The sequence below is a fragment of the Spodoptera frugiperda genome, chromosome 10, assembly GCF_023101765.2.
Source record: "Spodoptera frugiperda isolate SF20-4 chromosome 10, AGI-APGP_CSIRO_Sfru_2.0, whole genome shotgun sequence".
NCBI classification, from domain to species: Eukaryota; Metazoa; Arthropoda; class Insecta; order Lepidoptera; family Noctuidae; genus Spodoptera; species Spodoptera frugiperda.
Genome location: NC_064221.1, coordinates 2587020 through 2613409, shown reverse-complemented (window position 1 = coordinate 2613409; position 26390 = coordinate 2587020). Strand labels below are relative to the sequence as shown.

Sequence of the window (26390 nt, the reverse complement as noted above, 5' to 3'; positions counted from 1 at the left end):
AAACTAAAAACGATCACTAATTATTTATATTTTTGCAACCAATAGATTTTTTCAACTATTCAACGTTGTGTTAAATGTGAATAAATTAATTTAATTTAATTAGTCATTGATTATTTTATTACTAAACCTGACTATCATAGAGTATATAAAAAATAGACGAACGAATGAACGAAACGACAAGACCAATAAGCATTTACCATAGACAACCACTGTGGCGTCGTTCGAGCGGATATTGTTTATGATCGACATTTTCTAAATCTTTAGAAAATTTAGATTTAGGACGTAATTTTTATCAAAATTCCGTCTAATTAGTTGTTATTTTATGCAAACATTAGTGCATTGAGTACGTTTTCTGAAATTGAATCAAATTCACACCAAACTGTGGCGTATGAACGTTATGTGTATGCCAATAAGGCTAAAGTTTTTTTCGCGACCATTATAGCGGGAAATCTACGTTGTGACGCGCACAAACCGAGATTATTCGTCCCGAGCGCTGGCGGAGTGTCGTAACAGCACGGTTATGTGGCCATTTATATTTTGACAGTGGACTCGTGATAAAAATTGTTTTATTTGACAATGTCTGAGGAAATGGCGGTGTCTGATAACACAACTGGGGATGAAGCTAAAGTTAGCAACGATGAGCAACCAGCGGCACCTGTGGTGGAGCCAGAGGAGGTAGCGACAGGAGAGCCGAGCGAGCCTGTTGCTCCTGTTGTGGAGGAGCCCCCAGCGATGGAAGAAGGTAAAATAAAAACTTTCACATAACCTAAGTGCCAACATCACGACATATTTATTCGTCATTTGGCCAGTAGTTTAGTAGTTTTATTCGTTCTAAGCTGCAGTTGCAACCATTGTGTTGCATATTGAGGTCAAATATGTTCACTTTCATTGCTTATTTTAGTTTTATAAAGTTAGTTTGCTTGTGTTTAGCTCATTAGTTATCAGTTCACAATAACAGACAGCATATCTCAGTGTCAATTAGATAGTAATTAACAGATGTGGACACTGTATGTGTTTTGTAATGCAGAAGCGAACTCATTTCACTGTAAAACCAAATCCTATGATCGGCTTTGAATCGGTGGCCACAAGTTGGTGACATCATCGCATTACTTGCATACTATGGGACATTGTGACCGTTAGAGTGTGTTTAAATTACATGGATATTAATAATGCTAATCTTTACTGTATCTATATCATTTTATTAACTTATACTATTGTCTCTGAATGGATTCCGTATCTTCTGTATGTGGTTGCAACATTTTTGCTTTCTCAACAGGCTAATAATGATTTCAAGCATGCTAGTGGTCATGATTCTAACATTTCAGGTTGTTTATTTTCATGTTGTTTAAACATATTTTTATATTTTCTACTTTTCTTTTAGTATTACGACTTCTCTTGCTCATTCCTAATGACAATTAATGGTACATCTCTAATTATCCCATTAGTATACATTAGGCTTAGTGTTGCATTACTTACATTTGAACAAATAAATTACTTACTTAATAGTAAATAAATGTTGAAATTTTAAAAACCTTGTCTTATGTTTGTTTCCGATTATTTTTTGTCCCAATTTTTATTTTATAGTATTTCGAGTTTCTATTTTTTATTTGTTTCCATAAGTCATGCTGCCTTTATTTTTGTTCTAATAATAAGGGAATGTTGTAATTTTCTTTTTTTAACTAAGAACCATTCATGCCAAGCTTATTTTTATACAATATTTTGTTTATAAAATATAGACATTGATTTAATTCCATGAAATGTAACTCATAGTCTGCGCTTTTAGTGTCAGAATTTTAAAAATAGCTCATTTTGGTTTCCACATGCACTCATTAGTAGGAAGTTTAGTATTTTTGGTTACTTTTCAACAAAATAGGCAAAAGTTGAATAATAAATATCCTTCACATACAGTATTATATTTCAAAACTAATAATAGATGAGAGATAACTTATATGTGGATCCATTACATATCTTGTTTCTTTGTTCATCACAATGCAACTAGTGAATGGAATTTGATGAAATTTGGTACAAAGACAGGGTACTCTTTATCCCATAAGAATGCAGGGAAAGCCGCTGACAGTAGCTAGTTCATTATATTTATTGGATGCATAGCTATAGTGCATAGTCTTTTGGAAACATAGCTACCCCTTTATGTGGCATATGATGATAATATATATTAAAATTGACTGTAATATTTATAGACTTTTCCTTCCTATGCAATCGGAAGGATAACTGCAATACACTAATCATGTGTTCCTAATAATAATGTTTCCTTATCTATCTGCTATTGTTACCACCTCATTTTTACTCAATGAATAGTCAAATCATGTTGTTTTTGTGACATGGAATTATTGAATTATATTATAATCTCTTGAAATTGGTAAAACATCACTGGCCTACTGTTTACTTATGATAGAAAGGAAGAGAATATTCAACATTTTCTTACTGCTAAATGCTTAAAGTCTATATTTACTAAGTATTACCTACACTACGACACAAATAAACTTACCCACTCAATTCCTTACAGATGCCCCGGAACCTGAGAAGGAACCAGAACCAGAGATTGAAGAAGAGAAACCAGCAGTCAAAACCGAACCTTTGACCGAGGAGATAGATATACCGCTGGAGACTCTCCACACTGACGTGGATCTCAAGAAGGAGGAACTGGAGGATGTGAAAGATGAATTTGAGACCTTCGAGCATAATATTGAGGAAGATATCAAGAGAGGGATCAAACGGAGAGCCTCGTCAGCTTTCAGTGACAATGGTGATGAAGACTTCAAAGGCTTTGACGATATCAAAATTGAAATCAAGACTGAGGACTACAGTCGGGTTTTGGGTGAGTTCTAGCACATCTTATAGAATCTGTAATTTAGATTTTAATCCTTGAAGAGGCAGGCAGAGGTGCTCATTATGGCATGTAATGGTGAAGGCAAGTGGATACAGAACCGTCGAACTTTATTTACTTCATGATATGTCTGCAATCAGACAGACAGACTAGAATAAAAATAAAATTGATCTTGCCAGTTTAGTACATATTTACTTTTGTGACAATATGTATACAAGCAATGTTGATGTGCATATTTGTGATTTTCTATTAGGTATGTCTTAAATATCATTGTGTTTCAATTGATAAAAAACTACTTTTGTTTTTTTATCTGGATAATTAAGAACAACTTGTTAGCAATACATAATATCTAACTTGTACTACATTGGACAATGTTTAATATTCAGAACGGCTGGAAGCGGAGGTGACTGAAGCGAGCAAGGACCTGGTGCCCTTAAGGACTGTGATGGCTGCCCCTGGTAAAGCCTCCAAGCGACCACGCAAGGATACTGGTATGTGATTATTTGTCATCCTTTACACAAAATGATTAAAATAATGAAAATTGATCTAATATTTAATGCAACTTTGTGCATCTCCCAGTTTATGATTGATATTTTAGAGGACAGAGGAAGGTTCCCTTATGCATGCCACATCTTACGATTTGATGTAACGTACAGTCGTATTGTACCTAGATTTAGGTTAGGTTTGTTTTTGCCTAGCTGGTTTCCAGGGCTCTGGGTCGAAAAGTAGGAAGTACAGGGTGGTTTTTAGTTTTTTAGTCAGTAAGATTCTGACACTCACTCTCGTTGGTGGCGCCCAAGGTGGAGAAGTCATTGGATGATTTTCTTCCCTCAAAAAAAGGTTCATATCTGGCGAAAAGAAGTTATTAATGGCAATAGTTTGAAATGGCCTTTATAATGAAACGCCTTGAAAGTAATTCCATGCTGTGTAAGCAATGTTGCAACTCCTAATGTAGACAGCTAGACAATCTCAACTAATTGCTTTACAGCGGTTTCAAAACACGATTATAAAGTTGTACAATTAATCACTTAAATCTTAAAACCTAGTCAAAGTAATTACCAGACTAACTGGTCTTACACTTTTACTATCTACAAAGAAGTTAATAAATTCATTTTTCTTATGGTATAAGAAAGAAGCAAAAAATTTGATTTTGCACCGGCCATGATGCACCAAAAACATAAAATTAAAACAAATATAAAAGTAATATAAACATTCATAATTATTCTTTTATAAAAACAGGAAAAAAATACTACACAATATGAAAAAAAAAGTTACATAAAAGTAAAACTAAAACAAAAAACAAGGTTAAGCTTGGAAACGGGGATAAGGATCACCTGATGGGTTGAAGCTATTGCTATGGACACCCGAAACACCAAGGGTTCGGAATTTATGTTAAAAATATGGAAACCTCAAAATTCTTGATAATGTTATCTAATATTACTACATTGTACATTATCATTAGAATGAATTCAATTACATTAAAAATGCTTTTAACTTGTTAACCAATTAAAAAAAAATTGTGTACACACAACACTAATTGAATGTTTCTTATTACAGATGGATCCAGACCATCATCAGCCTTATCTTCAAGATCTGACGACGGAGGGACCACTGATGTGAGTACTCACACTTCTCATTACAAGGCTTTTACTAACACTCACAAAGTCCTCTTATTGAATATGACCCTCTTTTATACCTAGGACATGTTATATGATACAAAACATATTACATAATGATTTTGGTACTGTATAATTCATGATCTATATGTCAGTTTAGAGAAGAAATTACAATTCATGGTCATGGTCAATTTACCTGACCACTCCTAAGTTAAGGGATAATCCCTTAACTAAGACTCACTTAAGTAAGGGTGCACCTAAACTAACCCGTTACTAGTACTGTTACTACAATGTCACTTATAGTTTGGTCAAATATGAAACACATGATCGCTTTCACCAACCACTACGATTAGAAGTTGGTGAAAATGTAGGAGTCACAGTTGGTGAATTTGTTTGGCTACTAAAGATAAAATTTTGCCATATCTAACAAAATACATGAAATTTTTGTCTCTAGTAGACAAATCAGATGTTAATGGGACTATCTGTAAATGGTGGCATTTACAAAGGACTATTATGAATTAAAAAAAATAATGTCTGCATGTGCATTAAATAATTTACTAACAATTACTGACCAATCACTGATTCAAAATAACTTTTTAAAGAGGGTCTGTTCATTTAGAGGACAAACACTTTAGAGGTGCCTACATCTTTGCTCGATTTTGTTGGTTGATTAGCTCACTAGACGGCGCCACTGTCGATTAAAATCCGCTAAGTGATTCATTACTAAAATTTAGTTAATAACGGATTTTGTTTTTAGTTCCATAGCGTTTAGTTTACTAACACTTGACTATGGTTTAGCTTAACATTTCAGGCAAATAAATATCATGCCTTTCATGCTAAACAAATTGTATAAGGCAAGCCAATTCATTCATACATTAGATTTTCATTAGGAGCTATTGCTATCATTCACTTTTCATGGATAAAAACCAATTCTTCAAACCAAAAATTTTTCCAACTATTATAACTAATCAATTTAGCTTCTTTTTTACAAGCTAAGCGGTCGACAAACATCGAGCAAATCATGTAGGCATTTTATGGTTTACTAACACTTTAAAACGTATTCTTTTTTATCTAGCCAGCATTCAAAATTGAGGTTCAAATCAGACGAAGAAAGGTTAGGACCGACATTTCTTATTTGCATGAACGTAGATGGGACGTGGAGTATAAATAATTACTTTTCTAATAAATAATATAACTATAGATAAAGTATGTATGCACAACGCTTCGAAATGATTTTCATACCTCATAAGCTATTGCATATGAATGCTAGTTTATTTGTACTGCTTTATCTCAACTAGGTTGAGATCGGCATTGTTTTTTTTTTTGTCAATCGCAGTTCTGATTCGGATCAATGTCAAAATTCAGTTTATCATTAGAACTTGAAACGGGATATTTACCATTTTATTAATTTCTATGTGTGTCCGATATTTTGGCATTGTTCATGGCAAGCGCCATGAACACGGAAGAACTGAATAATAAAAAATAGTTTAGCAGCTAAGGGGTCGTTTTGGAAGACTTTCACAAAAAAAAATAACGAAATTTTTCGGCTATTAGTAACATTAGGGCAGCCTCTAGAGTATTTGAAATATCTATTTTCATATAGCAAATGAAATATGTATATTTTTATAATAACTATCGTGAGAGATACTAAATTAACTAAAAATCACGGTTTACTCACGTAAATTAATGGAGAAAAGCTCTACTAGTACGACGCGACGTCGCCGCGTCTGCGCACACTGCTCATGATGAAGAATCCCTTTGTGACTCGAAACTAGTAGAGCTTTTCTCGAAACTAGTAGAGCTTTTCTCTATTAATTTAAGTGAGTAAACCGTGATTTTAAGTCAATATAGCAACGAGCCTAATTTTCCAGGTGTGAGGTGATGGAACGATTTTATGTTTCAGTATAAGTTTAGCGTGATACATACAATGTTGTAGATTTAGTATTAGCTCTATGTGTAAAACTGCTATGGTTACATGAAAACAGAATTCAGTAGTTAATTATAATGCATGAGGTGTTATAGAATTGATGGGTGTCATGGTTGCATGTTACTTTATGTTAAGTAATATGTTAACGGATGTTACCTAATGAATATCTATATTTAACTAACACTATAAGACATTGGCGGAGGTCTATGTTCAGCAATGGCTGATGTGATGATGAAACACTACCACTTTTGCAGATGTACCGTAACGAAGTGCCAATAATATGGCACTTATAATCAGTGTATTTAGGCTCAAAATGTTATATGTAGTCAGAATTAGCTTTACAGTTATGGAGATTTGCCCATATTAATTTTACTACTTTATTTTTCTTAATGTCTAACAACAGGCAATATTATTCACCCCCATTCATCAATTTGACTGCACGGATGGCGTGGTGGCTGGGCAACCGGCTGCCAAGTAATGTGTAGCGGGTTCGATTCCCGCAACTCTTTTTGTGATCCACAAGTTGTTGTTTTTGGTCTGTGAACCCATGTATATGTGAACTTGTATGTTTGTAAACGCACCCACGACACAGGAGAACTCATAATGTGGAGCAAGTTTAAAAAAAAAATCAAAGTCAAAATAATTTATTTCAAATAGACCAGGAAGGCACTTTTGAACGTCAAAGCAATAATAACGTCTGTCTGTCGGTCAGTCCTCTAGTGAAGCTATTTGCTCGTTCCAAAGTGTAGATTCCTATGGAGAAGAACGAGCAATAAACTCCATAGGTTACTCTTTTATACAATCAGATTCACAATACAATTCTTGGTTACATTGTTTCGATTGCTTCAACTATGTGAGAACAATGTAAAATTCTCAACTTCTAACATTCCCTACCATTTTCCCCCAACCCAGGTTAGCGCGGCGTCATCGCCTGCGCACCGCGGCGGTCGCCGGTCGACCATAGAGATGTCGTCACCCCTACTGCGAGTGCCGCTGGAGCGCGGCTGGAAACGCGAACTCGTGTACAGGGCCGCGCTGGATGCGCACTCGAGGCGGAATGCCGACATCTATTACTATACGCCTTATGGCAAGAAGCTGCGGTCTACTAGAGAGGTATAATATAATATGTTGTAATAATATTTTTTATTGAAAAGTCTGTATGTAGTTTTGCTATGAGTGCCACGTTACAAGTGGCTAGTTTAAATTCCTTTATTTTTTATGAAATAAGCCGGTAAACGAGCAAGCGGATCACCTAATGGTAAGCAATCGCTGCCGCCCATGGACACTTGAAACACCAGAGGCGTTACGAATGTGAAGTCGGCTTTTTAGGGGTCAGGAATTTATGGTTGTTGGAGAATCTGGGTTTGGGAAGATTGGGAATTCGTTCAGCCATTTGACGTGATTGAGTTACAAACACACACATACTCATGAATTTTCGCTTTACTTATAATATTAGTAAGATGTAACACTATAAAAGTCTTCAATAATACAAATTTACAACAAAATATGTATTTAAACTTGACAGGTAGCAGAACACTTAGCTGGTACTGGCCTGACTGTGGAGAACTTCTCCTTCTTCAAAGAACCACTGGGCGTTGATGATCCCGAGAAGGAAATTATCAGGTAAATTATTTATTGAATGTTTTATATTCTATGTGTATTATGTGGAAAATCATCCAATGACTTCTCCCGCCTTGGGCGAGGTGAGAGGGAATGTCAGACTCTTACTGACTAAAAACTAACCCGTTCCTACTCCTGCTTTTCGAGCCGGAGCCCCGGTAAATCCTCTAGGTAGTCCGCAGCTCCGGATTTTGTTGCGCCTAGGTCAACAAACTCACATTAATTAAAGACATATATCCTTTGCAGAGACGCCAAACTGATTCGTCGAGTGGACTCCCCGATAGCGGCCACGGTGCCCCCAGCACAGGTGGAGGGCAAGAGGACCCCCAAACCGAAGCCCCCCAAGGGAGCGAGCCCTGAACCTGTCGCCCCCGCCGCCACCACCGCCACCACCACTACCACTGCTACCGCTGCCGCTAAATCACCTCCGGCTAAGCTAAAGGTGAATTATTATCCTTTAATAAATGAGTACATTAACCTCTTTTCTGCTATTATATGAGACCTACATACATAACCTCACGCCTGTCTCCCATGCGGGTAGGCAGAGACAATGGAACGCCAATAGCCACGGTTCTTACACACTTCTTTCGCTTCATCATCATAATAATAGAAAATAAATGATGTCTCTCGTGGATCTACATTTCAGACTAGATTAAACATTTGTTCAGTACATTATTAAACATTTGTCTTATCATGCTATACGATTTTTGCATACTTACAAAACCTATTTAAAGGTAATTCAATAAAGGTTATTTACTATTTAATTACTGAAAAAGGTACAGAAAACTTAATAAACCTGATTTCAACTCCCCAGGTAAAATCAATGGGCTCCCGCCTCAGCAACAACGCAGCTCCTGCGGCACCAACCCCACCAGCAAAGCAACAGAAAAAACCGCAACCAGCCGAGCAAAAACCCCAACCGGCGCAACAACCAGCAACAACGCCGAGCAACACTGACAACAACAACTCTGCTGCCTGGAAGAAACCGAGGTATTTGATGTACTATTATTTGTTTAAACATTTATTTTGGTGATGTAAACAAAATTAATTGATATATGACATTTGAGAAAGTTGTCCATAGGAAAAAGTCGCAGACTTAATTTGAAAAAGGCTCAATTTATGTTGAATCATAGGAAGATATGAACTAGATACTTATTTTTTTATTACTATATATTTCGTTTTGTAAATTAATACTGTGATGTCTTATTTATATGTACTCTCATAATAATTTCTGTTCAATAATAAACCTTGCCATCTCCATGCAAATATATGTTTTAACTTTAACGATTTACGAAAAATAAATAATACATCTTTCATTATACAAGGCATTGTAGTTCTAATAACTTTTCAACTTGTTAATTACTTTTGTTTACATTACCATCTAACATTTCTTAACCAAAACTAGTACGTAAGCGCGGTTTCAACATAACGTCGTTCCGATACGGGTAAAAGACAAAAAAAAAACGTTTGATACATTCCTTTACAAATAAATTAGGATAGTTATACGTTATTATTTATGTTATGTACACGTCTTTATGTTATTTTTGTAACAAAACATCTTGATCACTGATTCTGTAATCAGTTTTCAATTTTTCTACGTTATATGTGTTTATAAATGTTATATAATCCATGCTGTCTTGTTGTAACTTTAAATTTTTGAGTCCTATGTTACTAATGGCTAGTTTCAATAACCTATACTTTGGTAGATTTGGATGCTAGACTTAGACTTTTGATATTAACTAAATTCCAAACTTCAATGTATCAAAATTCTATCTTTAGTGGCCAAATATATCGACAAATAGGTTATTGAGACTGGCCATTAGTGAATAGGAATGATTCTACATACAAAATTGCAAGTTTGATCAATGCAAAATGTACCTTACTCGTATTAGAGGTTTATTTTGCAATAGCTTTCGATTGAAGTAGAGATAATTAGAGTAGTAGTACGGTGTTGAGCGTGGATTATATAACGGTACCGTGTTGTGGCTGGTTGCCCCCGCGGTACTGAGCCTCAGCGAGTGTAGTGCGGTCGTGGCCAGGCCGCAGCCCGCGCCGCCGCCGCAGCCCCGGCCGCCGCCCTCGCCCACCGACCCGCCCGCCACCGTGAGTATTGTATCCTTCCATATAACACGACCTTTAGTAGATTGATTACTATCAAAAGTAGAAATTGAGTTTATAATTAAAGAAAAACATCATTTAACTTCAATTTTGTTTTTATGTCATAGTTTGTTATTAGTCCCAGTGTATTGCACAGTAATTTTGAGTTTTCTTTTTCTTTTTTTAAGACATTTGTTACATAAATTATAGATAGTCCAATTAAAGGGCTTTGGATTATACAGACTCTTTTGATCCACTTAAAATGCATGCAATCGACAATGCTGGCAAAGCTTTAAAGAGTAGTTAGTAAAAATGTAGTTAGAAATGTTTTTCTTTTATAAGTAAGACTCACTGGCTTGGCAACTCACTAAAGTAATAATATTAAAGATAAAACTATATCTAAAAATCATTGGAGAAGGCTTACATTCCACATACAAGTGATGTCTCCACATGACAATGATAAATAGATATGTAAAAATTAAAACAATTTAAAACATCATTTACTACTAAAATTAAATTAAAATTAAATTAAATAAAGAAATAAAAGCAATGTTCTGGCTTAACATTTAATGAAGTCAATTTTGACGTATCAAAAGCACCAGTTTTAAAGATTAATTAAAACAAAGTCTACTTTGAGTTTGGTTGTTAGTGAGTTGCTATGCCAGCATAGTCCCTCGCCCCTACTAACTGGTGGGCGCAGGTGGCGGGGCGCGTGGTGCAGCCGTGCAGCATGTCGTGCGGGCGCGGCGCCGTGCCGTCGCTGGCCTGCGCCGCCTGTCTGTGCCTCTACCACCCCGCCTGTGTCGGCTACACGCACGCCGCGCCGCCGGATCCCTTCCTCTGCAAGGTAAATATGTTCTTTACCTTAATTAAATAATTACTATTTTAAACCCCGACGCAAAAAGAGGTGTTATAAGTTTGACGTGTCTGTCTGTCTGTCTGTCTTTTACACACACACACACAACGTCACGCCTTTTATCCCCGAAGGGGTAGGCAGAGGTGCACATTACGGCACGTAATGCCGCTATACAATGTACACCCACTTTTCACCATTTTGTGAAGTCCCATGTAATAGGGGTGAGCCTATTGCCATATCCTGGACACAATTCCAGACTCCGTGCTACCACTGAGAATTTTTTCGAAAATCCGAAAAAAGCCCAGTAATACTTTGCCCGACCCGGGAATCGAACCCGAGACCCCTTGTTCGGCAGTCGCACTTGCGACCACTCGACCAACGAGGCAGTCTATTATACTATTTAACTTTTTAGCTATAGTTAGGTTTGATATAGAGTCTATCGTATTCATTTAATGTTATGTTATCGTCTCACCAATTAGAAACTATTGTATCATTACAAGAGAATTCTTAGGTGTCATATTCTTTTCACAAACATGTTGTAAGTGTTTTTTACTTGTCTTTAATGAAATGAAATATTAAAGTATAACTAGTTCTGTCACCATGCCTCATTATTTATCAGAGATACAAATATTTACCCGACTGCGCCAGAAGGAGGGTTATTTATCAACATTTTTCTTCCGCAGAACTGTCGCAAGTCAACATCACCCCCGCCGCGGCCGGACCCGCCCCCGCTGACCCACAAGTCGGGTATAACAACATCCAGTCTGCCGATACCCGTGCCGGTGCCAGTCCCCGTGCCGGTGCCTGTACTCGCGCCGGTGCCCCGACGTGTGCCCGTGCCTGTGCCCATACCCGTGCCCGCTAAAGTGCCCAGGGATAAACGGGTGTTGCTCAGGATGAAGGTTGGTTTTATTGATAATTTTTATTTTCATCATAACTATTAGTGTAAAATGAATACTTGTATACTACTTAAGTACTTGGGTCTTTGAAATCCGTTACGTAAACGGATTTTGCAGATTATTTAATAGAGAGATTTTTAAATACGTACACCACTTGCGCAAAACCGCGTGCAGAGAACTAGTTGTAATAGAAGTTCATAAATTCAGTTAAAATAATGAAACTTGTCCTTATCCTAGGTGGCAGGTGGTACTCCAGACGGAGAGCGAGTATGGGCGGTGGCAGGCGCGGGCCCCGGGCCGGTGCAGGCGGCGGCAGCCCCAGGCCCCGGGGCTGCGCCCCCCGCGCCAGCTCCAGTGGCCCCGCCCCCCGCGCCGACGCCCCCGCCGCTGGCGAGCAGGGCGCTGGCGCCCCACGCAGCCCTGCCGCAGAGCCTGGCAGTCCTCAACGGCCGGCGGTTCGTCGTCGTCCCGCGCAGCATGGTGCAACCCGCAGCTAAATGATACCTTCTTACTATTTATATTACACTATCTTAACATCAAACCTATAAGTGCCGACTGCTGAGCAAAAGGCACAGACAGAAGGTTTAGGCATTAATTACCACTCAATGCAGAAAGAAAGAGAGAACAGTTTATTTGCACTGTTATAAAATATTGCAGGCAGAACAAGAAAATGACAAGACATTATCTTGTCTTACTAATTTTATAAATGTGAAAGTTCGCGATGATGTATGTATGTATGTTTGCGCCATTTTCAAGCAAAAACTTCTGATTAGATTAAAATGGAACTTAGCATACAGGTAGATTATAACGGAAGCTATATTATTAAACGATATCATTACAACTAGTTTATATGAGCATAAAACCAGTAACTGCAGAAATATTACAAGGGATTTATAGTTAGGTATTAGAATATGCACTTTTGAAGTCTAGGCTGGCATTTGACACTAAAATTGCATATTTTTAGCTAGGAATATTAACATTTTAATGTTTCTTTTGGGTATGGAATTTAAGACATTTCTAATTCCCTATTTGTACTGGATTCACTGCATAGCGAATATGAAGTAGATTTTCTAACCATGCATGCCGGAAGCATTAAAAATATAGTATGTATATCAACTAACTTCACTTTTGAACTATCTTTTTAATATTTTCATGGATAAGTTTCACATAATTTATTGCTAGGAAATATATTTAATAAACTAGCCTATAGTTCAGGCCATAAACTGAAATATTGTATGCATTTATAAATTAAAGATATGAAATAGTTATATAAAACGCTGATTGTGCCGCAGTGCCTAAGACTTAGTCCACACATTCGCATGTAATATTGTATAATAGAAAATAGGATTACAATACGTTTCGAATCACAATTTAGGTTTAAAATGGAAACACTTCAATGTTTTAACATGATCTGTGTTTTAGTATTCTAATAGTACTTAGTTTTAGAAAGGCTAGATGATATTTTATGTTGTAGAATATGAACAAGTAACATTTTCTAACAAAGATCAGTACCCTTAGTATGAGTTTGCTTTACGTTGAACGAAAACGAAACGAGAGCGCGTTCGGTGTTCTGATAATCCGACACGAAAGAACTAACCAATTAGAGCGCCGAACGCGCTCTCGATTCGATCTCGTTAAATGTAAACCAAAGTACTAAGCCCTCAGTCTAAATATCAAATTTGTCTTGCCATGCTTCGGAACGCATGGGCCGACTAAATCAGAGTGATAATCGCTTCATATGAAAGTGTATGTGGTTAAAATTAAATCGTCATGTTACTAGAATCAAGAAATCGGCCTTTCTAAAACTCGGTACAACTACTTTAGTGTACGGTATGATAAGTAGGTAGAAGTTTATGTAATAATAAGACTGTGAACATTAAATATATAGCTTTACAATAGGTTCTACAGGCTATCACAAGAACACATGTTATACGGAACTTTAGTGATAACAGGTGCTAAATTATAGGTACAGTGGAGGACAGATACGCCTGATCATTTTAAAATTTTATTTCTTGAACCCAGTAAAAACATTAAGCCATACTCCATAAATGTCTCATCAAATAGAAAAGCGATAATGTCGTAGCTTAGTGACGTGTAATAGCTTACTCTTGTGTTTGACTGCACGGTTGGTGCGGTGCCTGGGCAATCGACTGCCGCACAACGTGTAGCGGGTTCGATTCTCGATTCTTTGTGTGATCCACAAATTGTTTCTTCGGGTCTGGGTGTCATGTGTATGTGAAATTGTATGTTTGTAAACGCACCCACGACACAGGAGAAAATCCTACTGTGTGGCAACGTTTTAAAAGAAAAAAAAATGTCTCATCAAATATAAAAGCGATAACGTCGTTGCTCAGTGACGTGTAATTACTTAATCAGTGGTGTGTTTGATGTTGTCCAGCTGTAACCGGCGGCACCGCCCACCACCCGCTTCATTTGTCAATTCATGGGTCATGAGGCGGGGCTAAAGAGTGTCTTATCACGTGTATGCAAAATTCCCTTAGTGGTGGTCAGGCGCATGTGACCACCATTGTACAAGTCAGAAATTTTGTTAACATACTACAAAGGAAAGAAAATATTTTTAGGACCATAATTCAGACCATATACAGCGTACACATACTTAAAGTAACTTTACTGTTTACGTTTTTTATGAAGAAAGTGAAACAATTATGATAGATTCACTTTATCATAGATGTCTTATACCTGAAATAACAATTCTTGTGTGCAATAATAATGCAATATAAAAGAAAAATAAGTTATAAACTGAAACTTTTATTTTATACTTTATTATAAAATTCTTGGGATACAATAAACTTGACCATTTAAAAAAATATTTCAGGTGTAAGATATGATATACCTATGCATTCACTAAACTAAACATTTTCAATGTAGACCAACTTTTTTTAAGAATATCTATGTTCTAGTTATTTAATTGTTTGAAATTTCAATTCAATGAGTAAGACAAAGTCGGCTAAATATAAGTTAGGTTTAATTTATTCACATATTAGTTTGTAAACATAAATGTACTGGAGAATGTATTCCAAATATTGATTTATGACTTAGTCAGTAACGGAATCGAGTTAGTAATGGAATCCCATTTTTTTTGGATTATGATTAGTTTTAAGGTAAACGTCCACAGACCCGCACGGCTCGCAACGGACTTTAGTTTGTCTTGTATAGAAACTCATACAACAGCGAACATCGGCAATGCCTACATGGGATGCGTACCGATGACGTTATACGAAATGACGATCAGTGGACGCACTGCGACTTTTTCTAGACTACTTATTCTTCTTCTTCTGCTGATAAACAAACAATAACAACTTCTGCGCTTTCCTACCTACCATTCTCGGTATCTCACAAACATTTTCCGCAATCCGACTGCTGATACTCGCGTCGGCAATCCAATCGCTGTCGATACAGTGGACGCAGTCTGAAAAATTAATCCGTTTGATACGATCCGTCCGATGCGTGCGATGCGGGTCTGTGAACGCTTACCTTTATTCGGCTGTTATTTTTCGTGTACCTAGTTTACTTCAAATTGTCTTTAAATCTCATTAGGTACTCCACTTGTGTGTTTCTTTTAGAACAAAAACTATGTTTAGTGACTACATCACCGTTTTAGGATCACAGAGGTTGAATACATAGAATAAGAGAGGCTGCCTGTATAAAACTTCCGAATGGTTAGAAGATAAGATTGCGTAGTAAAGAACAATGTCCTTAGTACGAGTTTGCTTTACGTTTAACGAGATAGAGCTCTTTCGTCGATCTGATTGATTGGTTTATTCGAGCCTGCCAATGAGAGAGCCGAAAGCGTTCTCTTTTCCATTTTGTAAGACGTAAAGCAAACTCGCTTTAAGGGTGCAGTGCAACTATCGGATCAATTATATTTTACTCAGTTGGTGAATTGTGAATCGAGTATCCTTGGGCAGCGCTAAACGCTTACCATCAGTACCCATAGTATGGCTTTGCTTTACGTTTTACGAAATAGAAACAAGAGCATTCGGCGCTCTGATTGGTTGGTTCATTCTTTCCAACCAATCAGAGCTCCGATCTCGCTTCCATTTCGTTTTCGTTTAACCTAAAGCAAAATCATGCTGTGTACTGGTAATCTGTCTGCCTTCTCGTTTGCTCCTTATAGCCGTAATAAAATACATAGAGAATGTATCGCAATCTTTTCTCTCATTTTAACCAAAGGACAGTTGAAAATATGCTTTCTTTGCTCTATCTATAATATCTCTATGTTTAAGATGTATTTCTTTATTTATGTTAATAGTCATGGTGCCATAATTACATGGCGAACCACAATATCTATTATAAGTTTTAATATTGTAAGTTTTCTCAAGTAAATTAATTATCTTATTGCTTTCAACCGACCTCTTAAAAGAGGGAGGTTTTGTTTATTTTGTATCCCTTTTCAAGCGCTAATCTCTAATTTAATTGTATTTTTATGTATTAAATATGATTGTTTTCAAATGAGATTTTCGCTTGATCTTTTGATTCCAAACATTGCCAAGCAAATTTAGATGTTAATCCGTACAAAATAAGGTATATTATTGTATTATATGAAGAAATAACGTATCTTTAAAAGTTAATTTAGTCTCTATTTCAATAAGAATAACATGTAAATTTGCTTATCCCTACCCTATTTGTGGTTTAACCACACTGACTACGTGCAGTAGTTATCCTAATTTATTTATTTTAAATACTAAATGTAAAGGAATGTATCAAAAGTTAAAAAGAGTGAACAATAAAAACAGTCGGAATGCGTTTCACGTTTTGATTTGACGGTACACCGGAACGTTTTTGTTCGAGGATAAGGTATGTACTTAACTGTTTTATAATTATAATTTACTTTACAGTGAGAGTAATAGTGCTTCCCTTAATTAGGCACTCATTAATTCATTTACAAACCCCTTATGAATTAAACATATCAAAGAAAAAAAAAACAGAAAAACTTGTTCTATGTTCATTTGCTAAAATATACTATTTTAAACTCATAACAATTTGTTTCATCAACTACAACATCAACACGTTAGGTTAATCAGTGTTACAAAATAACACTCGATGGCTATATTAAAGCCGACTACCCAACTCTATAACTCTTTCCCTTTTTTTCAACTACTAAACTTCATTAAAATAATATGCTACTTGTTAACTGAAATAAATATTTTGTCCCCAGTGACGACAAGAGACGCGGTCGCGTGGCAAACGGCGCTGCGTCTCCGCCCACCGCGACGATGTCGCCGCGACGTCGCGGGCGGCAGCGCGCCGACGATACCGACCACTTTACTGCCTTCTATAATAAAGCGCAGGAGAGGAACTACAATGTAGTTGTACAGGTATATGTAGCTTTAATTTTTTTTTTTTAAACGTTGCCCCACTTTAGGATTTTCTCCTGTGTCGTGGGTGCGTTTACAAACATACATAAGTTCACATGCACATGACACCCATACCCGAAACGACAATTTGTGTATAACACAAAGAGTTACTCCGTGCGGGAATCGAACCCGCTACCCGTTGCGCAGCAGCCAGTTGCCCAGCCACCGCACCAACCGTGCAGTCAATTAATTTTAAATTTAATCTCAAAATAATGTTGTAGGAAATATTTGTAAATATAGTGAAGTTTCACCATGAGGAAATTCATAAATTATGTTTTATTGTAACTTCCGTGAGACATACTAAATTAATTATTGTGTTATCGGCATACTCACGTAACTGTTTGACGAGGAACTCGACTAACTAGTTTCAAGCCATGCTAGAGGCTCATGTTAATGAGCAGCAATCTGCGACATACGACGCGGCTGTCGCGTTGCTACTCAAATAGTATGTCTTTGAGAACCCCACATTAACAAAAAAGAATTAAAACGTGTTGGGGAAATGTTTACGTGGTTATAGATCTGTATGCGGAAGAATAGCTCCTAAATACATGAATCTATTATAGGTATTTTTGGCATGTTTCGTGCTTGATATTGGTACGACAACTGAAGACCTTTTCTTTTAAGTTTCTTATTTTAATCCTTATTTCGAATAAATACCTCATTATTTTATTATAAATTGCAATAATCATTGGCATAGCTGCCATCCTTTCACCAAACATTTTAACAAACACCATAAAATAAATAATATACTATTCCCAAATTCCAGATCTTCCAGTACCTAGGCATGCGGGACCTGGCCCACTGCGCGCGTGTGTGCAAGCTGTGGCGACAACTGTCGGCCACGCCCGCGCTCTGGAGGCACGTTAGGATGAAGAATTCACATGTAAGTCGCATTCATTATTGGATATCACCAATCAATACATTATGTAAAGGAAACCTGTAGTCTTAACAGTACACTGTCATGATGAGATACATGAGTAACACTAAAAACTAGTTTTAAATAGCGGCTTAGTCCATGTAAATTTAACCTATATCTGCCTCCATACCTGTTGTTATAAAAAGGTTGGCAGATAACTTGGCAAGATTTTGTTACCATTTTTTTCAAGAAAGTTACTTTGTTAACTAAGAATACGCGGACGCGGATGTTCAATAGTCAGCGCAACGTCGCCGCGTCTGCGCACGATGCTTGTGAGAATCAATCCCTGTGCGATTGGCGGAAGTTTCTTATTATTTAAAAAAAAAGCCAAGTTACGTGCCGAAGACTATACCTCGTAAATAGGTAATAAACAAACATACTATAGCATTTCTAAAATAAAAAATTGTATACTGTAATTAATATTAATCGCGTGCTTCATTTGTAATAGGTGAGTGACTGGGGAGGGCTATGCGCAGCGCTGAAACGGCACGGCACGAAGAGACTAGACCTGCGCAAGATGTTACTGCCGCAGAACGACACCGTCTTCTGGGAACAGTTCGCCGAACACATCTCCACAGTCGACACGCTCGAGAGGTAAGATTAAAGAATATACATATTAATCAATGATGCACACAAAATGTAGTGTCTTGTTAGGATTTACACAATAGATATTGTAGAATAGATTACCATGAAGAGCATTTTTGTATAAATATACATCATGTATCTATATTTCTGTGCTGTGTGCATTGCTATGCGTGTTTTCTGATTATTATAAAGAAACGCGTATAAAATATTTAACAGTGTAAATTTGTTAATGAAGTGTAGAGTGATACAATAAAATTTTCTTATTAGAATGAATTAGATTCAGTTTATTATAGCATGATTACTATTGTTACAGGATAGAGATGTGTCGCTGCCCGGCCCGCGCCGTGGAGGCGGTGTGCCGCGGGCTGCCGGGGCTGCGCGCGCTGTCGGCGCTGGCCATCCGGGACGCGCTGCTCGACCCCTCGCCGCTGGCAGACCTGCCTCTACTGCACGAGCTGCGCCTCAAGAGCATGGCCGGCCTCTCGCTCACGCAGGACCTGCGCCATCTCGCCTCGCTCACCAAGCTGCAGCACTTGTCGCTCACTAGCATCAAGGTATGTGTCGTTTATTTGCAACATTTTTGATTTTGATGTTTTTAACTTTGAAGTTTTTGATTCGTGATGATAAATTTGACAGTCATTTACGAGTTTCAAGCTTTAAAGAAATCATAAAATTATAGCAGACGATGGCAAAAATAGGCGACATATTTTTAAAAATTCATGCAAATCAAGTTATTGTCATTTTATCTTTTGATATTGCAATTTGTAGTTGTGATACGTATGTGTGTGTATACGTTTACTTTATGTACCAATATAAAAGACGTGACATTATGTGACTGTGTGTGATGTACAACTTGTAAATATACCATATTGAACGTGGAAATGTTTTTAGGAGTTGGGCTGGTGTGCATGCGACGTGATCGGGTCCCTGGAGGGTCTGGAGTCGCTGGAGCTGGGCGAGTGCACGTTCGGCGCGTCGTTCGCGGGCGTGCTGGCGCGGCTGGCGCGGCTGCGGCGCGTGCGCCTGGAGCGCGGCACGCCGCACTGCGCCGCGCCCGCCATCCTGCGCGCGCTGGCCACGCGCCCGCTGCTCACGCGCCTCGAGCTCGTCAACATCGACGTGAAGCCCGGCTTCGACGACGCGCTGGCCGCCTGCAGCAACGTGCAGCGCCTGCTCATCATCCCCACGTACGTGTCGCAGTCGGCCACCACCAACCGCCAGGTGCTGTCGGGCGTGCTGCGGCTGAGCGCGTCGCTCACGCACCTCATGTGGGGCGTCACCATCGAGCTGCTGCGCGTCACCGAGCTGTTCATCGACCAGTGCGAGCAGGCCGGCGAGCCCAAGCGGCGCGACGTGGGCGAGTGCATCCCCGTGCTGAAGCCGGTGCCGGGCTGCAGGCTGCCGGCGGAGCACGCGGGCCCGGCCGGCCCCCCGCAGGTGGAGATCCTGCCGCTGCCCACGCTGCAGCGCCTGCTGTCGCAGCAGCTGCCCCACACCAAGCTCAAGCTGCTGCGCATCCCCTTCCACGCCACCTGGCGCCAGTCGCTCGCCGACTTCCAGTAACATACTACTTACCGTGTACATACTTATATCACTAGATATATGACTATATATTGTTGTAACTGCCCGACAAGTTAATGCACACTAACTCACGCCCTCGTTAACTGAATATAAGCTAAAAACAATAATATCTTAGCTTGGAATTGAATTTATAAACAACTACAATTTACTAAACCTTGTTATGTTATTAGATTTTAAACAGATTACTAATGGTTCGTCAATATAATAGGGAAATCTATTTTGTAAAATATGAAAATAGAGAAACATAGTATATTGTACTATATGTAGTTGGAATATAGCCTTTGAACGCTAAGAGATATTTGTAGTGAACATACAGTTGGACTATACCTGTTGTAAGGTTAACGCAAGCAATAAAAAAGCTAGACGACTCATATTATATTAGACATGTAATTATTACAAACTGGGCTTTGGATTCACTGGGGAATAATAGAAGCAAGGTGTGGGTCGCTAGAAACTCTAACCATCTTTAGCGGACTTTACCCAACAATCAGTCGTGGACGCTACTCATGAATAAGAGTCCCAATATAACTTGAAAATAGTAGAGCTTTTCTCAAACAGTTCACGTGAAGGATTATTTTCCATTAATTTAGTATTCCTCAAGATAGTTATTACCATTCTCGAGTTTTAAATGTTATTTATATACGCGGATTAATGTTTTGTCCCCCCACTTACTAAATTTTATCCCCCAGTGACTCCAAGTCTAGCGTTCAATACCAGTATATCCCGTATATCGCCTTACAAAGATATTTTACATTAGAGGTAGCAGAGAATATATTATGTACATAAATATTAGTATATAGGGGCTCACAGCGGTCGATATCTACCATATTATACTAGTATATTATATTTTATTATATTATACATTATATTTATTTAGTATACAATCGTTATAAACTTGTTTTGTGACTTCTCTTGGTAATCGAACTTGGGATCTTGCGGAATATCTTATTTTCAGTAAAAGACTGTTCTCACACTGAGTAAATGTGAGTTTTAATCACAAGTCGTATTGGCAACCAAAATCATAAGTAGAAAATGCAAGGCCAGGTTTCCTCACGCTACTTACCTTCAGTGTTGCCTAAATAATCTCGGAAAGTACTTTTATGCCATGGGTAGCCCGATATCTTACCATCGGATGAATCGTCTGCTCGTTTATCTTACTAATATTATAAATGCGAAAGTTTGTGTGTGTATTTGTTACTCAATCACGTCAAAACGGCTGAAGGGATCGGGATGAAATTTGGATCAAGCATTTATTATGGTCTTTTTTTTTGAGGGGGAAATCATCCAATTACTTCTCCCGCCTTGGGCGAGGTGAGAGGGAGTGCCAGACTCTTACTGACTAAAAACCACCCCGTTCCTTCTCCTGCTTTTCGAGCCGGAGCCCCGGTAAACCCGCTAGGTAGTCCGCAGCTCCGGATTTATTATGGTCTGGAGTAACATATAGGAAAAAAGGATCCCTGTGTTCACTTTTACCAAGATAAGTTGCATAATTAGTAAATATTTAGATAAAACAATGACGTTATTGTACCAACCGGTACTTGTTACAATATAGTACATAATATATACTGCGGGTTAGGTAATTCACGAGTTATTTTTAACTATATTATACATTATACAACGCTTGCTTTGTTAACCAGACAGATCCGGGCTCATGGCTAGTCTCAAAAACCTATATTTCTGTTGATATGTGTACTAGAGAGAGAATTTTGACATTTTGTATGTAATGAATGTTAAATATCTTTCTTTAGTAGAACAATCTACAGATAAATAGGTTGTTGAGTCTGCAAAGTTAGAAATAAATACCTGAGGGCTTAGTGCGAGTTTGCTTTACGTTTAAAGTAATCGAAACGAGATCGCATTCGGCGCTCTGATTGGTTGGTTCATTCGCACCGGCCAATCACAGCGCCGAACGCGCTCTCGTTTCGTTTTCGTTCAACGTAAAACAAATTCGTACTAGGGTTACTAATCTCAATACGAAATGTTTAGGTTGAGGTAGTGTTTTGATATTAATTCTATTGAGTTATATTAAAAACATAGATTCAAAAATATGATGTATTGGGATCAGGTATTCATTTCGGCCTAAAGTGTTACTCTTTATTACTTTTTGATAGGTAATAGACCTTTGATTTTGTTATAGATTCAAATATTGCTATCTCTTGTTAACAGGTTATGTAAAAAAGAGATAGAAATCTTAGTCCGATTTTAGTTATAACAATTGACCATTGAATTTTGTTATTCCCAAATGTCAACAGACGTCTACCTGATAAATTGATGCTAAAGATTAATTATTATGTCAATATGTACATCAGAAAGGGCTAAACAAGTCAAAATAAACTACAAAACAGTTCCAGAACACCGTATTCTAATAATGTGTCTTAATTCGCTTACATAGAACTCATATTCGTATTGGTACATAAATAGATATATTTTTTATAATAACAATACTTTCAAAACACCAATTTGAAATGCCCTACAATGTAAATGAAGTACTAGGTTAAACTAATGGGGAGTTAATAGTTTTATTAAAGAAAAACACATATATAATTATTATATTATATTAAAAAATGTTTTATTACTAAGACTTGTACATATTCTCTAAGGTATAGTGATCAGTGCCTAAAATTGATTTATATTTCGGTCATAGGAGGCGTGGTTTGTTTTAGAAAGGTTTTCTTTTAGTTTTGTAATTGCACATCTTATATAGAGTTTCTGTTTTCAAGCCAATAGTTATGTACAGTCAGCCAATGTGTTTGGTATCCATAAGGAGAATAAAGGTAAGCGTCCACAGACCCGCATCGTACGCATTCCGTATGACGTCATTAGTACGCATCGCATGTAGGCATTGCTGATGATGTGGTCCGTACGATGCGGATCAGTGGATGCAGTTGTATGAGTTTCTATACAAGACAAACTAAATTCCGTTGCGTGCGAGGCGTACGAGCTAGCCTGTGGACGCGTACCAAAGATTCGGTATAGAGACAGAAGCTATTAATTGACTACTGACGACCGGGGTTTAAATAATCTTTCTAAAATCATTGGATTTAGATCGATTTTTAAGGTTGCTTCTATAGAATTATGTTAAAAACCAAGATTGATTCAGAGATTTTAGATGTAAGAGGCTATTTTGGTCGTCAGTTACCAATAGTTTCATTTAAAAGCATTCAATTTAATATAACAATAGCTACTGTCTCTGTACTATCGACATTATTACTTCAAAATAAGGTTGAAAATCTATCAGCAGGTTTAATTTTGACATTTATCTGTAAACCGAAGTAAAGAAATGCCCAAGTGATTCCAAAAATCTAAAATTAAATTATATCGTTCGGCAAGTAATGTTAGGATGAAGACTGAGTCACTTTTAAGGCTAAAAAGTAAGGAATTTTTAAGATATTTTTAAAGAAATTATGTAAGAATGTCTTGTACGTACGATTGCTCATCGTGCTATGCAAAGCCAGTGTAAGCCGACCGTTAATTGTTCATTAAGATCATATAAAGTGAGACCATGATTAGTTTACTGGTTTTGTATAGCCCGATGTGTACCCAAGATCCTTTATATTAGATGTGCAATGGTTACTGTTTGAAAGCAGTGGAACTTGCTTCTATAATGTAGCGATTTCTTCTACTTGCAAACTGATAAGGGAATGCTTAGTTGGGGATTAGACACATGGATTTTATTTCAAATAATAAAAAATTACGTCTGATCAAGATTTTTCAAGTTTGGCTGCAAATTAGTAATAATTTTCTATCATTTTGGTCCGAAATTTTGACTAGACATAAAATATTATTTGAACATAAAACACATGTGTCTAGTTTCAAATTAAACTTTGGTTTTTATTTAATTAGTAGTAAAATTATGTGGCAATGTTTTAAATATATTATTATTTTTTAGTCTTGTATATGCGAAGTACAAGCTTGCGTGTACGTCGATGCGTCGGTGTCTTGGACAGACAGATTATATTAAGTAATCGTGAATTTATTTTTATACAGAGACAAAGACAAAAAGGTATTCGGTATTACATAGCATATGTGCTGTGCACCTCTGCCTACACCTTCCAGGATTAAACAAGGCGTGATGTTATGTATTTTCCTTCCAATCAAAAGTAAAATGTATAAAATTATGTTGACTATACAATATTATCATTATGAACATAGTATTTCGTTTGAGCGAGACACCGAAGCATCTCGGTTATAAGAATACCGCGTGGGCTATGAAAATATCTATATTAATTGCGGGATTATATTACTTTCAACATTTAACTAACACGCCTGAGCATATAACCAAAATCACGATCTCAGAAAAACTATCGACACCTGACTTTATAATCTGTCAAAATGTCACTCTGTCACCTGATTGGTTGATTAAAACGTGTAATTGGCCAATCACGAGAGAGGGCGTGGCGTTTGGTAACAGATTATAAAACGCAGGTGTCATAGATTTTTCTTTTTATGGTTTAGTGGCGTTTTTTAAATTATTTTTATTGCGTTTGAGGCTTCAGAGTGTATTTGTGACAATAAAATATTTATTTTACTGATTATAACTTCATTATGAATGTGGTATTTCTTGTGAATTTACTGTATGAGTAAATTAGTTCATTTTTCTATTATTTTCGTAGTAAAATAAAATGTTCACTTATATCTCCGAAGCCTAAAGCTGAGATAATTATTTAACGTTAGCGTGGCTTGATAAAACTATTTGTTTTAGGGACAAGACAGAAAACCAGGTTTTCGCTATGCGATTTATACCTTATATATAATTATGGGAATTAATGTGAACTTCTTTCTATATATTTAGCATGTTTGGACCAGGATGCACTGTATCTTCGCAAGTACATCTACAAAGTATTGGAGAAACTAAGTTTATATACAATTGTTGTAATTGTTAATTAAAGCCAATTGAATTGGTGAAAGTTTCTTCAAAAACTATGTAGTTAAAACTTAGTTCTATTCACTATATACCTGCTTACAACCGAGAATGGTGCAACTTGATCGAAAGTCTAAATCAAATTTAAAGAAAAATCGCATTATAGCTACGTAATGTTTCAACAAAATGTACATAGTTACATACTATAGATTAAGCTATGCAAAATCAATATAAACTGATACTTGAATGTGTGGATAGTTCAGACACAGCTAGACCAAGTAAAACTGGTATTGCATACCTTAATAAATATTGTTCATCAAAAGCCTCGCTATGTATTGTTTAATTATCTCAGCTCCTTTATATACTGACTTAGGATTAACACCATGACTTGTGTTAAAGCATAGCTTTTTTAAATATAATTTAGACTCTGTAGTCTATTGTTAATAATCTCTTAAAGCTTCTTGTAAACTAGTTTATAATTTTGGCGGGATTGCCCTCGGTGACTTTAAGTTTGTGTAAAAAATGTAAATGATGATAATTACGTGTGTTGTGGGTATCACAACTTGATGTTATGTGTAGGATTGTTCTAGATACTTGTTTTAAGTCTAGAATTCTCCGTACCTATTTTTATTTATTCATAATTTTAGTTCAGTTTATTTTACCAAAAGGTGACTTTGCTGTACATAAATTATTTAAAAATTGCAGACCAAATCATGTTTATTTTTTCATTCTTTTGCCTATTTGCTGTCTTAATTGATGGGATCAAGGTTCAATTGCTGTCGAGGAATGCATGTAACCTCAAGTTGGTATTCCGTTGGGTTGTTGTGGGCCGCGACGCAGGATCTATTGTATAATTAGGTTTATATAGGTTTAAAGACAACTTTGCTACTAAGCAAGGGCGACTTGTGAATAAATGGTTGCCGATATATATGCTGTTTTATTTTTTATACCCTTCACTATGTAATATTTCATAAGGTACTAGCTTGCCAACGACATCACCCGCGTTGTCGTGGAACAAAGAGTGTATAAAATCCTATCACCCAAACCAGCTCATACCCTGGTTGTATACCAAATTTTATAAAAACCTGTTCTGTAATTTCAGCGTGATTTACAGACAAACAGTTCGAATCGATTTCAATTTAGTCTGTACACAAATGAAAGTTATTTTAACCAGATTTTGTTTAAGTAATATAAAATATCGGAGACTAC

At 37.0% G+C, this 26390-nt stretch overlaps 1 protein-coding gene across 2 annotated transcripts; it reads left to right on the top strand.

Annotated features, from left to right (window-relative positions):
- Nucleotides 1-198: 198 nt before the first annotated feature.
- LOC118277105 (uncharacterized) lies at nt 199-26107 on the top strand. 2 transcript variants are annotated; one of them, XM_050696235.1, is made up of 14 exons: nt 199-742; nt 2525-2836; nt 3232-3336; nt 4403-4461; nt 5537-5575; nt 7301-7501; nt 7914-8011; nt 8255-8450; nt 8823-8998; nt 17040-17199; nt 18005-18121; nt 18603-18748; nt 19053-19293; nt 19631-26107. In XM_050696235.1, exons 1-14 carry the CDS (start codon nt 577-579, stop codon nt 20300-20302), a joined length of 2688 nt encoding a protein of 895 aa, XP_050552192.1. In that variant the 5' UTR covers nt 199-576; the 3' UTR covers nt 20303-26107. The 2 variants fall into 2 exon arrangements, with proteins under 2 accessions (XP_050552192.1, XP_035451677.2); XM_035595784.2 differs by lacking the exon at nt 5537-5575.
- Nucleotides 26108-26390: the final 283 nt, after the last annotated feature.